The sequence below is a fragment of the Hyperoodon ampullatus genome (assembly GCF_949752795.1).
Source record: "Hyperoodon ampullatus genome assembly, chromosome: 2".
Classification (NCBI taxonomy): Eukaryota; Metazoa; Chordata; class Mammalia; order Artiodactyla; family Ziphiidae; genus Hyperoodon; species Hyperoodon ampullatus.
The window spans coordinates 109,909,668-109,920,786 of record NC_136915.1 but is presented as its reverse complement, the minus strand read 5'-3'; the positions used below and the strand labels follow the sequence as shown (position 1 = coordinate 109,920,786).

General features: G+C 44.3%; 1 protein-coding gene across 2 annotated transcripts; it reads left to right on the top strand.

Moving 5' to 3' along the window:
- Positions 1-7,890: 7,890 nt before the first annotated feature.
- On the top strand, positions 7,891-10,141 carry MCL1 (MCL1 apoptosis regulator, BCL2 family member; the record flags this gene model as incomplete). 2 transcript variants are annotated; one of them, XM_079697096.1, is made up of 3 exons in its annotated part: positions 7,891-8,581; positions 8,927-9,174; positions 9,864-10,141. In XM_079697096.1, the coding sequence occupies 3 exons, from the start codon at positions 7,891-7,893 to the stop codon at positions 9,978-9,980; spliced, it is 1,056 nt and encodes a 351-aa protein (XP_079553222.1). In that variant the 3' UTR covers positions 9,981-10,141. The 2 variants fall into 2 exon arrangements, with proteins under 2 accessions (XP_079553222.1, XP_079553223.1); XM_079697097.1 differs by lacking the exon at positions 8,927-9,174.
- Between the last annotated feature and the right edge of the window lie 978 nt (positions 10,142-11,119).

Sequence of the window (11,119 nt, the reverse complement as noted above, 5' to 3'; positions counted from 1 at the left end):
TGCTCAGCGGCATGTGGAATCTTCCCGGACCGGGGCATGAACCCGTGTCCCCTGCACTGGCAGACGGACTCCCAACCACTGGGTCACCAGGGAAGCCCTCTCTGAGGCATTTAATTGGCACTCATGGAACGAGATTATTCCTTCCAGTTTGTAGTCCAAATTGCCTTTGAAAGGCTAAGATCCTCTCCACCATAAAACAACTCAAAAGAAGGGAGTTTTAGGGATTTGGGGTTTGGTAAATCTGGCTGAGACCAAGGGAATTTAAAGTAGACTCTTAGAGTTAGTTGGAACCTTGAAGATCATCTAGTTCTAATTCCTCCTGAATTAATCTTTTCCAGAGCATCCCTGACAAGTGATCATTTAGTTTTTTCTTGAATAACTCCAGTGTCTTAGAATTTACTACTGTCTTCACCCTCATTAAAACTCTTCGAGGGACTTCCCTGGTGGTCCAGTGGCTAAGGCTCTGCGCTCCCAATGCAGGCGGTCGAGGTTCCATCCTTGGTCAGGGAACTAGATCCCGCATGCCACAACGAAGATCCCACATGCCGCAACTAAGACCCAGCACAGCCAAATAGATAATTTAAAAAAATAAAATAAAATAATACATCAATCGACCCTCATTATAAAAAACAAAACAGGAACTTCCCTGGTGGCACAGTGGTTAAGAATCTGCCTGCCAATGCAGGGGACACGGGTTCGAGCCCTGGTCCGGGAAGATCCCACATGCTGTGGAGCATCTAAGCCCATGCACCACAACTACTGAGCCTGCGCTCTAGAGCCCGTGAGCCACAACTACTGAGCCTGCGCTCCACAACTATGGAGGCCGCGCACCCTAGGGCCCATGTGCTGCAACTACTGAGGCCCGTGTGCCTAGAGTCCATGCTCTGCAACAAGAGAAGCCACCGCAGTGAGAAGCCCACACACTGCAACGAAGAGTAGCCCCCACTAGAGAGCAGAAGCAACTAGAGAAAGGCACCCCCCGGCAAAAAAAATAAAAAACACTCTTCATTTGAGGACCACTTCTCTCTACATCTCATTTCACTAGTCTAAACATTCTCCCTTCCATCAGTTATTGCTCCTTGACATGGTATGGACTCCTGGCATCTCCCTGACTATTTTCTAGATGAGCTCAAATTGTGTCAATGTACCTCTCTAAGTCTGGTCCAGATGTGACCTGAATCAAGTAGAAATAAATCATCACCTCCTGGTTGTAGACTTGGACTGTGAGAGAGCCTTAAGTCCCCTTAGATTTTCTTCAGTACTAACCCTATCACTATTGACTCATTAAAACTAACTAAAACCTAGAGATGTAATTTTGGGGATGAGATAGGGTTGTTTTGATTTATTTTGATTTTATAAATAATATATGAATACAATTCCTTTATAAAACTTGTAAATAATAGAGATTAAAATCTTCATTCAAAAAAACTACAGACAAAGGCAAAGTCTTCCTTGATCATTACCCCAAATCCTGGTCCTCTAGTTATGTATCCTTCCAGACTTTTTTCTATGTATTTACATGGATATACAGTTACATGTAGAAATACGTAGTTGTACAGGATTTTTAAAACATAAGTGGTATCAGATGGTTTGTGTTATTCTACGTCTTCTTTTTTCACTTAACATGATTCAGATACCTTTTCATATCCGCACATGTAAAGCTATCTCACTCTTTGTAGCTGCTATAGTAAGGATCCCATAGTATGAATGTATCACAGTTTATCTAACCATTCTGTTGTTGGACATATAGATTGTTTCCAGTTTTTTGCTATTACAATGTTTCACAGAAAATTGAATTGAACAATTGCAGGCTCCACTGTCAGACTTCACAGAGGAGAAGTCTGAGTTACATATCCCAGGCCAAGAGGAGAAAAGTTAAAATTGAGTAGTAAACCAAGTTTACTACCCCTTTCATGGCTAGTGCCCTCATTGTTGTTCCTTTTTTTTTTTTTCTTTCTTTCAAGAGCCTCTTGGCTAGGCTTGGCCCTTTGGTCTTACATGTAAGTTTTAGGATCAACTTATCAATTTCCTTATCTGGAACTGCATTTAGTCTATACATCATTTTGAAGGAGAACTGACATTTTTACAATTATGAGTCTTCCTATATGTGAATATGGTTTGTGTCTCTATTGGGTTTTGCTTCATGTATTTCAATAGAATTTTATAACATTCTCCATATTGTTTTACACATAGTGGTAGAGACTGCTGGTTATGCTTCCTTTCTTCTATAGTAGCAGAGTCCCTCAATTTTTAGCTGGGCACACAGACATTCACAATAAAGACTGTATGCTTAGAATAAAGACTCCCTTGCAGGTAGGAGACCATGTAACTAATTTCTAGCTAACAGGATATTAACAAAAAAAGGTATGCAACTTCAGGGAAGTGTCAATAAAGAAAGCTAGATACCTTTTGCCTTCTCTTTTCTATTGTATTTCCCACTGGTTGGAATGCAGATAAGATGGGTAAAGCTAGCCGTCTTGGACCATGAGGTAGAAAAGTATGTACGAGGATAGCAGAACAACACAACAGAAGGTAATATGAGTTCCCGATCATTATGGAACCACTATGCCAACTCTGGGTTTGTCAGAAAGGAATAAGGATGAATATTGGATAAGGCAACTAGCAATGTCTGTCACACCTTATGAAAGGCTACTGAACCCTAGTTCTATGCTAGTGTTACCTGTGGAGACTAGGGCCCGAAATTATAATCTTATAGGCAAAGATGATAGATTACAGTGTTGTGATGGCAAGGTAGGAAGATACTGAAGGCACAGTATGAAAGAGTATGGTATTCAGTAAGAAGTGTAAGAAATGTCCAACTAAGCAAGAAGTTCAACTAATGATTTTGACATAAAAACATGAGATCAACTTTTTAGTGTCTGATCAAGAATAATCTTTAGAAATTATTTATGGTCACAGGGAGGAATGTTTGGGAAAAATTACGTACATTTTAGAAATAAGGCAAAAAGATGACTACATGATCTTTTAATATCATGTTAGAGCATTTTCAAATAAGTCCACCTGAGGGTTACTAGATTACCTTGGTGAATGTGATTTTATTTGATTAGAACCCAGGAGTTTTACAACCCTCAAAAATTAGAGGATAATGTGATTGAGTATGGTATGAAGAAGCCTTAGAAATAGTTTATAAGCAAAAGATTAGCCTCAATTTAGAGAAAGAGAACAAGGTGCTCCAGTAGTTCTGGAAATTTCTATCAGTTGAGTAGAAAGCCTCCCCAAACTTGGGTTACATATAGGGCCTCAAAACAAAACAAAACAAAAACAAAAACGCTGCTTTATTAGGCTGAGGAATAAAAGGGTTGAGTAATTAAGAGAGATGGTAAGGATAAGAGCAAGAGATTTTTAAAAAGATTTTTTTATATTTATTTTATTTAGTATTATTTATTTTTAGCTGCATTGGGTCTTCGTTGCCAGGCGTGGGCTTTCTCTAGCTGCAGTGAGCAGGGGCTACTCTTCGTTGCGGTGCACAGGCTTCTCATTGCAGCGGCTTCTCTTATTGCAGAGCACAGGCTCTAAGCGTGTGGGCTTCACTAGTTGTGGCACACAGGCTCAGTAGTTGTGGCTCACAGGCTTAGTTGCTCCGTGGCATGTGGGATCTTCCGGGACCAAGGCTCGAACCCATGTGCCCTCCATTGGCAGGCAGATTCTTAACCACTGCACCACCAGGGAAGCCCAAGAGCAAGAGATTTTTAATTAGGAGGGAAGGCAACATGAGATATTAAGTATGCCTAATTTCAGGCCCCAGAGAGTGGAGAACAAGACTATTTGAGTGGACTTCCCTGGCTGTCCAGTGGTTAATACTCCGTGCTTCCACTGCAGGGGGCAGGTTTGATCCTTGGTCGGAGAACTAAGATCCCACATGCCGGGACTTCCCTGGTGGCACAGTGGTTAAGAATCCATCTGCCAATGCAGGGGACGTAGGTTGGATCCCTGGTCCCAGAAGATCCCACATGCCACGGAGCAACTAAGCCTGTGCTCCACAACAAGAGAAGCCACTGCAATGAGAAGCCCGTGCACCGCAACAAAGAGTAGCCCCCCACTTGCCACAGTTAGAGAGAGCCCATGTGCAGCAACGAAGACCCAAAGCAGCCAAAAAGACACAAATAAATAAATAAATAAATAAATAAATAAATAAATAAATAATCAATCCCACATACCTCATGGTGCAGCAAAAAAAATTTAAAAAAAAAAGGCTATTGGAGTACATCTTAGATCCTATGTTAAGACCTTTTCTTTGTCTATTTTGAAAGAAATTATGTAAATGAATTCTCTGAAACAAAGGCACATTTTAAGGAGGAAATGTGCTCACAATTTGGGGACATTTCAAAGGATTCATGCCTACAAGAAAGAATGACATAATCAAGATGTCAACAATGCTTTTCTTTTCCGGTTCAGGACTGTGGCCAATATAGTTATCCTAAGAACAAGAGCCATTCTTGATATGGAGTGTGTACAAATCTAGAGGCTCCTGTGACTCTGAATAATGTTAGGGATCAGAAGACCCTCTAAGTGAAGTAAAATTCCCTGAGGACAGGACCTCCCAGACATCCTGGAAACATGCTGACTCCTTGCCTCTAAGCTGCATAGATCCCTTCCCCCACTGGTGAGAGTAGTGGCTTTCTAGGGCAGTCCATAGTAGTCTGGAAGGTGGTCTACCTGTTGATCGTGTGTAATATGGATGCCTGTTTTATGATAATGTCACACTCTGTTCTTCCATCCTCTTAGTCATCAAGCCCTGTAGACTCTGCCTCCACAGTGTCATGTTATTTTTTCCATTTCTACTACCACCACCTGAGTTCAGGTCACCACTAATTCTTTTTTTTTTAAATATTTATTTATTTATTTGGTTGCGCCGGATCTTAGTTGCAGCAGGCGGGCTTCTTAGTTGTGGCATGCTAACTCTTAGTTGCAGCATGCGTGTAGGATCTAGTTCCCTGACCAGGGATGAACCCAGGCCCCCTCGATTGGGAGTGGAGTCTTATCCACTGCGCCACAAGGGAAGTCCCTAATTCTTGCCTATCATATTGTAGTAGCCTCCTAATTTATTTACTTCCAATCCTTTCTCTCTCGATCCATTCTAAAACCAACAATTAGAGTAATGAACCTAAATTAGAGCATATATCATGGTTCTCTAGTTCTTAGAGATTCTCAACTGCCTAGAAAAGTTCTAAGCTCTTCAACTAGCTTTCAAAGCCCTCAATAATATGACCCCACCCCGCTTTTCTAGCTTTTGTATATCCCATATTAGTAAACATTCAGATTTATCCATTCAACAATGGAGTGTTTGCCATGGGTCAGGCATAGCTAGGGTTACAAAGGGAAACACGATAAGTGTCCTCATCAAGTGGACAGCCAGTGGAAAAGAATAAAACTGAAGAGTAGCCCACATGGAAGAAGGAAAACCAGGAGAGTATTTTTCCCTAAAAGGCACATGAAGAAAGTGTTTTAAGAAGGGAACAATTAAATACATGTTAAATACTAATGAGAGGTCAAGTAAAATGAGGACTGCAAATTAACCACTGGAGTTTGGTCATGTGGAGGTCATTGCTGACACTGACAAGAATGGTTTCAGTGGAGTGGGGGGAATGAAAGCTTGACTGGGGTGGGTTCAAGAGAGAAAAGAAAGTAAGGAGGCTAAAGATTTTTGCTACAAAGGGGAACATCAAGAATTTAGGTTCTAGGGCTTCCCTGGTGGCACAGTGGTTGAGAGTCTGCCTGCCGATGCAGGGGACACGGGTTCGTGCCCCGGTCCGGGAAGATACCACATGCCGCGGAGCGGCTAGGCCCGTGAGCCATGGCCGCTGAGCCTGCGCGTCCGGAGCCTGTGCTCTGCAACGGGAGAGGCCACAACAGTGAGAGGACCGTGTACCGCAAAAAAAAAAAAAAAAAAAAAAAATGAATTTAGGTTCTAGGGACTTTCCTGGAGGTTCACTGGTTAAGAATCTGCACTTCCACTGCAGGGGGCACAGGTTCGATCCCTGGTTGGGGAACTAAGGTCCCGCATTCCGCGCAGTGCGGCCAAAAAGAAAAAAAAGAATTTAGGTTCTAGGGAAGGCTTTCTAAAGATGTGAGAGAGAATATCAAGTTTGTATGCTGATTAATGAAATGATTCCATAGGGAGAGAGAAAGTGATGATGCAAGGGATAACTGCAAGTACTTGAGTAGGCAAAGAAGATGGGATCCAGTGCACAAGAGGTTGATCTGAGATAGCAGAGAAGGTTCAATCATTTTAACCACAGGAATAGCAGAAAGAATGGAAACAGAAGGAGTAAATTAGTAGATTTGGTGGTGAGACATGAAGTTTTTCTCTTCTGATTGCTTCCATTTTCTCAGTGAAGTAAGTTAACAGCTGAGAGTGAGGAAGGGAGGAGGGAATTATGGAGGCTTAAGGATAGAAGAGATGATGTGCAATAGTCACCTTGGATCACAGGAGAGTGAGTTGATTAAGGAAATGCAATAGGATTACTGAGCACTTGAGATTTCTGGCTATAATTAAGGTGAAACCTGCAACGCATTTCTTTTTTCAGCCTCTGAAGAAGAAAACGCTTTTGCATGCAAATTTGCTCAACCTCTCTCCCCTTGATAAAATCGCATTCTAGAAAGCAAAGCAGAAAAAGCTACCTCTTCCATAAAGTCTTCTTCCTCTAGCTCTCCTAGCCCAAAGTGAATTTTCCAACCTCTCAACTCCAATATTAGGTTGTTGATGCCTCCTATAGAGCATAAATTCCATCTCACATTATGGATAGTTGCTGTGCAAGACTGGAAGTTCCTTAAATAGAGAAACCATTTCTTATTCACTACAGCCACAAGATGTTTCTCTCCATCCTCTCTGCCACATATAAATCTCCATGGTTCTAGGTCTTGCCCAAATACATAATTGTGTGGTATGGATGCCCTATTTCCTTACTAACTTGATATTTTCGGGAATAGGAACCTTGCTCACCTTTCCTGCTTATGTCCCTGAAATATATTGCTCTTGAATTTTAGTTATTATTATTTTTACAGGTGTTTTAACAAAAAGGTTACTTCAATTAATGTTAATTCATACATACGGTATATACCAGGATCCTTGTCCTCAAGGGGTTGACCGCTAGAGTCAAATGTCTCAGAAGAGGTGCTGACAGAGCAAGGCTTGTATGTAAATAGCACCAGAGGGTAGAGATGGGGAATGGGAGAAAGCAAACAGGGAGACAGAATAAAATTTAGGTGGAGCAGAAAAATTTCGTTTTGTCAACGTACATAAAATGATTCTATAGGGCAGTCCATGGAGCGTCCCCATTTCCAAAGAGCTGAAGATGTGCAAAATAACTACTGGTCCCCAACAGTGCCCTCTTATTTATCCATATTATCTAAGACTGTTGTTCCCCATCCGTGGCAGAATTTACTCATTCCCTTTCCTCAAAGTCTGAGCGACTAGATGGTTAAGACTTTGGTGTGGGAAAAAAACCTCTGGCACAAAAACAACAGCAGGGTCTCGCAAATCAGGGATCAGGGAAGCCCAGAGAGAGCCATTATTAGCAGGCCCAGGTGAGCGCGGGGCAAGAGAGCGAGCCCACCAGCCCAAGCGCCTGAGCCGCTGTTACGTAACCGGCCGCGAGAGGCTCCGAAGAGCCGGAAGCCCCGCCCTGCCCCAGGCCCCGCCCCTGCCCTAACCCGGCGGTTGGTGTCGTGCGCAACCCTCCGGAAGATTCCGCCCTTTTCACCATTTAAGGATACAATTTTTTTTTTAAGCGTTGCTGACGCCATTGCGTAGGACTGGGCCCTAAAACCGTGATCTAGGAGCGCCTCTCTCACTCGTTACTTCCGCTCTTCAAGATAGGAGTTGGGGCCTCCCCCATTTTTCTCAGTAGGCGGCGGCGGCGGTTTGAGATGTTCGGCCTCCAGAGAAACGCAGTAATCGGACTCAACCTCTACTGTGGGGGGGCCGGATTGGGACCGGGTAGCGGCAGCGGCGCCTCCGCTCCGGGGAGGCGGCTTTTGGCTGCGGGAAAGGAGGCCACGGCCGGGCGAGAGGTAGGGGGAGGGGAAGCCGGCGAGGTGATTGGCGGAAGCGCCGGCCCGAGCCCCCCGGCCACTCTCGCGCCCGACTCCCGGAGGGTCGCGCGGCCCTCGCCCATTGGCGCCGAGGGCCCCGACGTCACCGCGACCCCCGCCAGGCTGCTGTTCTTCGCGCCCACCCGCCGCGCCTCGCCGCCCGAAGAGATGGAATCCTCGGCCTCCGACGCCATCATGTCGCCCGAAGAGGAGCTGGACGGGTGCGAGCCGGAGCCTCTAGGGAAGCGGCCGGCCGTCCTGCCTTTGCTGGAGTTGGTCGGCGAGGCCAGTAACAGCTCGGGCAAGGACGGCTCACTCCCCTCGACGCCGCCCCCAGCAGAGGAGGAGGAGGACGAGTTGTACCGGCAGTCCCTGGAGATTATCTCTCGATACCTCCGGGAGCAGGCAACCGGCACCAAGGACGCGAAGCCACTGGGCGGGTCTGGGGCCGCCAGCCGGAAGGCGTTAGAGACCCTGCGACGGGTCGGGGACGGTGTGCAAAGGAACCACGAGACGGCCTTCCAAGGTAAGGGGGTTATTCGCGAAACCGCGCTGCCTTTTTTCAACTCTCTGGACTCACCCACCTTTGGTGGGTGGAAACCGAAACGAGTCAGTGTTGAAACGACTCTCATCCTATTTCTGAAACCAGAATATTCTGGCCGTGAGTCATTGTTTCCACCCACTTGATTCTTTTGGAAATGGCAGCTCTGCTCAAAGCCCGGAAAGGGTGGGATGTCAATTTTCAAGTGGGATCAGCCTGAGTTCTATAGAGCCCGAATAGCGATTTCCCCCTCCGTGGGTGGGCAGGCGAATCGTGCCCTGGTTTAGACAAAAGAGGCCGTGAGAACCTGCATGCTTTTCTTCCTCTCAGGCATGCTTCGGAAACTGGACATCAAAAACGAAGACGATGTCAAATCTTTGTCTCGAGTGATGGTCCATGTTTTCAGTGACGGAGTAACAAACTGGGGCAGGATTGTGACTCTCATTTCTTTTGGTGCCTTTGTGGCCAAACACTTGAAGAGTATAAACCAAGAAAGCTGCATCGAACCATTAGCAGAAAGCATCACAGATGTTCTCGTAAGGACAAAACGAGACTGGCTAGTCAAACAAAGAGGCTGGGTAAGTTTGTTTTAAGGTTGAGGAGGGGACTTGGAGTGGAAATGAAATGGAGGATTTTATAGAGAAAGAGGGGATAGCTAAAGGTTTTTAAGATGCACAACTCGGTTTTCAAGGCTCTAACTAATGGACCTCTGGTTGCTTGATGTTGATTTAAGTAGTTGGTCCTTAGAGATGGTATGATTGTCGTGAATTGTATCAAAAATCCTGGTTTGGGGGCTTCCCTGGTGGCGCAGTGGTTGAGAGTCCGTCTGCCGATGCAGGGGACACGGGTTCGTGCCCCGGTCCGGGAGGATCCCACGTGCCGCGGAGCGGCTGGGCCCGTGAGCCATGGCCGCTGAGCCTGCGCGTCCGGAGCCCATGCTCCGCAACGGGAGAGGCCACAACAGTGAGAGGCCCGTGTACCGCAAAAAAAAAAAAAAAAAAAAATCCTGGTTTTCTGTAGGCTGTTTTATTGGTTAAGAAATAAGAATCACCTGGGCGTGATAGCAAATACATTTTTGAGCGTGCCCCACCTCCCTTTTAATTGCATAATGTGTCTCCTTTGCAGTCTGGGGGTAAATAATAATTGGTTCGTCATTGCGTTTGGGGGTAATAAACCTTAGATATTTTAATTCATCTTTTCTTTGTAAATAGTGTTTTTAAGCCAGTGGAAGCCCGTACTTGAAACTGCTTTTTTGTTTGTTTTCTAGGATGGGTTTGTGGACTTCTTCCATGTAGAGGACCTAGAAGGCGGCATCAGAAATGTGCTGCTGGCTTTTGCAGGTGTTGCCGGAGTAGGAGCTGGTTTGGCGTATCTAATAAGATAGCCTTTTAAGTGCAATAATTGACTCTTAACCAACTCCAGCCACCAAAACCACATACGCCTGCTGTGAAATCAGATGTATTTATGAAGTTGGACTTCAAGCTGTGCAGGCCATAACCTCCAGGAGTTCTAATGTAGCAACATAGAAAAGCAAGCGGCAGGGGGCTTATGGCTAACAGGAATAAATACATGGGAAAAGTAATCCCTCTTGAAGAGTCACTGTCTGAAAGAAGTGGAATTCAGTTTCAGCAACAGGCAAACTTTGGGAGGCCACGGAGGAGGACTTTTAGATTTAGTGAAGACGGTAGGGTGGAGAGACTTTAATTACCTTGCCTAGAACAGGAAAGTGGCCAGTAGCCAGGCTAGTCATAGAGTTCATTAAATATGCCCACTGAATCCATTAACTTCTATAGTGTTAAAATAGAAGCACTAACAATGCCAGCGTTATGTGTAAAATGGATTTTAAGCTACAAGTAATAGAACCTATGACTAGAAGCCTCAACACTGTACAACAGAGTGTGAAGGGAAGCTTTATACTCTATAATTAGCTTTCCTAGATGTGCTTCTTGAATAGAAAGTCCAATGCTCAGGATGTTTATACCTGTTCTCCTTTGGCTTGGTTCAAGTGATTCCTAGTTTATTAGCCTAGTGTCATGGCCAAGAATACTTGACTTAAGGCTCAATCACACCTGGAATATTCTGTTTTTAAGACAAAAACTTGTAATCGTCTGTAAAAATTGTATATATTTTTACAGAACATCTGGTTGAAGTGTAAAGGGAGAAAAGTCTGAAATTACATTAGCTTTTTCATACCCTTTTGAAATTTACAACTTCTGTAGTTAGGAACCTGTTTCTTATAGCTTTTTCTATTCTAAATTTTGTGCTAGTCAGTTCTAGATTGTATACAGAACCAACTGATGTAATTGTATGCAACCTGGTTGTAGTACAACAATTCTGATTCATAACTATGCAGGCTTTAATTTTCCTATCTGATTTTGGTAAGTATTTCTTAAATACCTGTTTGGGTTTTGTTTTTTGTTTTTTTTTTAAACCTGGGGCTGAGAAATTGAGGAATGGAAATTAATCCTTTCACTTTGTTACATGTGGGTTTTCAATAATTGAGTCAAGGTTTTAAGGATTTAT